At 37.9% G+C, this 3,554-nt stretch overlaps 1 protein-coding gene across 1 annotated transcript; it reads right to left on the bottom strand.

Moving 5' to 3' along the window:
- Window positions 1-501: 501 nt before the first annotated feature.
- On the bottom strand, window positions 502-928 carry LOC131051950 (stigma-specific STIG1-like protein 3). The gene has a single exon (XM_057986553.2). The coding sequence runs from the start codon at window positions 924-926 to the stop codon at window positions 543-545; it is 384 nt and encodes a 127-aa protein (XP_057842536.2). The 5' UTR covers window positions 927-928; the 3' UTR covers window positions 502-542.
- Window positions 929-3,554: the final 2,626 nt, after the last annotated feature.

Here is a 3,554-nt window from a genome sequence, read left to right as displayed (position 1 = left end):
ACTTTCTCTTTCTGTTTCTCTTTGCTTTTGAATTACAGATCGCACATCCACGCTTTTTGGGCGATGCATCCAGTGGAGATTACAATTTACTTTCTCGTTTAGAATTGCAAGTAAAGGACCGCCATTACTGTTTGGTGAAGGTTTTGGAGATGCTTCTAATTTAGCCCGAGTTTGTTTAGTTGAATCCATAGCTATAGCTACAACAAATCCTCTTACCCATTTCCTCCACATTTGATCTGCCATCTCTGCTTTTTCTAATTGCAGTAAACAAGATAGATTAAAAATGGTCTACAATCACTTTCCCAATCATTCCTCATATAAATGCAATGAAATCTCATTAAAGAGTCGCGACCATACATTATTTTGTTCAAATTTATTAAATAAAAATAAAACCATTCTTAAACGGTCATAAACTGTATTATTTAACTGGTATAATCGTCATTCAATTTACTCACATTATGTAGAGAGAATTGGCCTTATTACAGTAGTAGATGATGAATTCGTTCGCTTATTTATGTAAGCAGTAAAACTGAGAAAAATAGTTAAGCATAAGAACACATGCTGTAGGCACAGTAAGAGCCCTTCTTGCAGGTGACACCACACTTACCACAATTATATCGATCACTGCCGATGTCTGTGCATTTCCCGTTACAGCAAACAGAAGGGTATTTGCATTTATTCTTGCATTTACCGCAATTATTCACGTCAGTCAGTACGTTGACACATTTCTTGGCACAACAATAGGGACCCGCAGGCTTAAGGCTCTTGTTGAGACAAACGTAAGGATTGTAAGAGCAGTCCAGTGCTTTCGAATTCGCGGCAGTTAACAGAAAACGACTCTCACGACCATTTCCCGCTGAGACCAGAGCCGCCATTAATGTAGACACCATTAAAAGCATCGTCGCAGCTTCCTTGAGAAAACCCATTTTTTTCTGATACCTGGAAAATTTTTGGTTTTGAATTATAAGTTCGCGATCAATGGCAAAAACTGCAATTGAGATGCAGAGATTACCTTCGATGGTATTTGGAGATAATTTTTTGTGTCTTATAGAGAAGGGTTGTAACGGGCTGGTTGTTTCACTTTGATCTGAATGACACGTGTAGGAGATTTAGAGAATATCGCCGCCCCACGATGTGGGTTGTACACTGTACACTGTACAGCCGTCAGAATCAGCGAATATTCCATTACTTGAGGAATTTGAACACAGGAGATTTGGGCTTTCTGTAAAGTTGTAAAAGAAATACTCGGAAAGTTTTGTGCCGCCGCCATGCACATCGCATTGCTGCTCCAACAATCTTGGAACTCGTCTTCTTAAGAACGTTTTTGACTGGCGCATGATTTCCCCTTCATTACGAACATTTGCAGACATTTGACCATATCTATTTATTGATTAAAAATTGGAAAATAAATGAATATAACTTTAATTAATTGACGTGTATGATCGAGATCGCCAGGAAATATGTCTTTCGAATAATTTATTTGTTTTGTTTCCGTGTGGAGAGATTTTTTGGCGATAAGTATTGAGATTCAGCACATGAGGAAAGCCAGCCAGTGATCGGCCCAAGAAAAGATGCGATTTGCTAATTTTATCTTCGCGTTCCAGTAAGCGTAACGTGCAATAAAGTATTTCAGCTGCCTTTGGAATTGAATTCTACACTAGCAATCGTATCGTATTTTGGTTTGCAACAGGTATACCGAATAGATGTGGAAGGTCAATTACGAAAAAAAATGGTCTAATTTTTGCATACATTTGTGCTATACATGAGGTCAATTGGTAGACCATTTTAAAAATGATGTTTTTTTGTGAAACGAAGATATCATTGAAGAAGTGAGCTTAATTTGAATCAACTATGAATCCGCTTATGGGGATCAAAACATGACTGAAAACAATCTTTGAATTCGGAAGATAATCAAACTCCATCACAAATAGGCTCATGTTATGTTTGCAATAAGGAGCGAGGGGGGAGTGTGAGAGAAAAGAGGGGTAAGCAGGTAGATATTTGGGATAGATATAGAGATAAAGGAGAGGGAGAGATAAAAAGATGTAGATAGACTAGAGATAGATATATATAGAGACGTAGAGAGAGATGGAGGAAGAAATATGGAGAGATAGAAATAGATGAAAATAGATATAACTATATACATTTAAGGAGAGAGAGAGAGAGAGAGAGAGAGAGAGAGAGAGAGAGAGAGAGAGAGAGAGAGGAAAAGATAAAGAGGTATAGAGTGAGAGGGGGAGATGGAGATATACATGGTGAGATAGAGTGACAGATATATATATATATATATATATATATATATATATATAAGGAAATATAGAGACAAGGGGGAGAGTTCGATAAAGAAAGAGAAATGGATAAATAAAGAAGAATAGAGATGGAAAAATAGATATGGAGAGAGGGAGAGAAAAGAGACAAATTGAGGGAGGTGGAGGGAGAGATAAAGAAATAGATGTGGGGATAGGGAGTGATACTGAGAGATAGAGAGAATGGAGAGAGGTAGGATTAGTAACTGGGAGAGAGGGGGGAGAGAGATTTTGGATAGAAAGAGGGTGAGATAAGAATAGAAAGGAGAGATAGATATAACTTGGGAAAGATAGAGGGTGTGAGAGAGATACATATATATATAGAGGGGGATATGGAAGGAGAGAGGACAATGGAGAGGGAGAAATAGAGATAGAAAGAGTGAGAAAATAAGAGAGAGGAGATGGAGAGATAGAAAGATAAAGATATAGGAAGTAATATATAGAGAAAGGTAGAGAGAGGGATATGTATATAAAGAGAGAGCAGGAGACGTGAAGGGAGAGATGGAGTGAATAAGAGAGAGATATAGAGATAATGAGATATAGAGAGAGAGAGAAGCAGAGATGAGAAAATACAGATAGAGGGGCAATAGTGAGAGATAAAGGAACTGATAAAGATAAGTAATAAAGAGAAAATGAGATAGGGGAGAGACAAATAGATATCGAGATAGAGAAGAAGGAATAGGGTTTTGTGTATGAGAGAGAGAGAAATATAGAGATAAAGATGTGAGGGAGAAATAGGGAGTGTGTGTGTCAGTGAGTCAAAGAGATATGGAGATCGAGATGGAGAGGGAGATACATATATAACTAGATAGAGAAGAAGGGAGAGAAATAATAGATAAAGAAGTAGAGGGATATAGAAAGAGGGAGTGATGGGGAGAGATGGAAAGACAGGGGGAGAGAGAGAGAGAGAGAGAGAGAGAGAGAGAGAGAGAGAGAGAGAGAGTCAAAGAGATATGGAGATGGAGATGGAGAGGGAGATACATATATAACTAGATAGAGAAGAAGGGAGAGAAATAATAGATAAAGAAGTAGAGGGATATAGAAAGAGGGAGTGATGGGGAGAGATGGAAAGACAGGGGGAGAGAGAGAGAGAGAGAGAGAGAGAGAGAGAGAGAGAGAGAGAGAGAGAGAGAGAGAGATGGAGAAGAAGATGGAGATGGAGATGAACTTAAATAATAAATATAAAAATTCTTATTGATAGTTTCATCTAAAACGATTAAAATACATTAACACAAGAGAGCTAAGAGA

This window comes from Cryptomeria japonica, chromosome 2 (assembly GCF_030272615.1).
Source record: "Cryptomeria japonica chromosome 2, Sugi_1.0, whole genome shotgun sequence".
Taxonomy (NCBI): Eukaryota; Viridiplantae; Streptophyta; class Pinopsida; order Cupressales; family Cupressaceae; genus Cryptomeria; species Cryptomeria japonica.
This window is presented reverse-complemented; position numbering and strand designations above follow the sequence as displayed.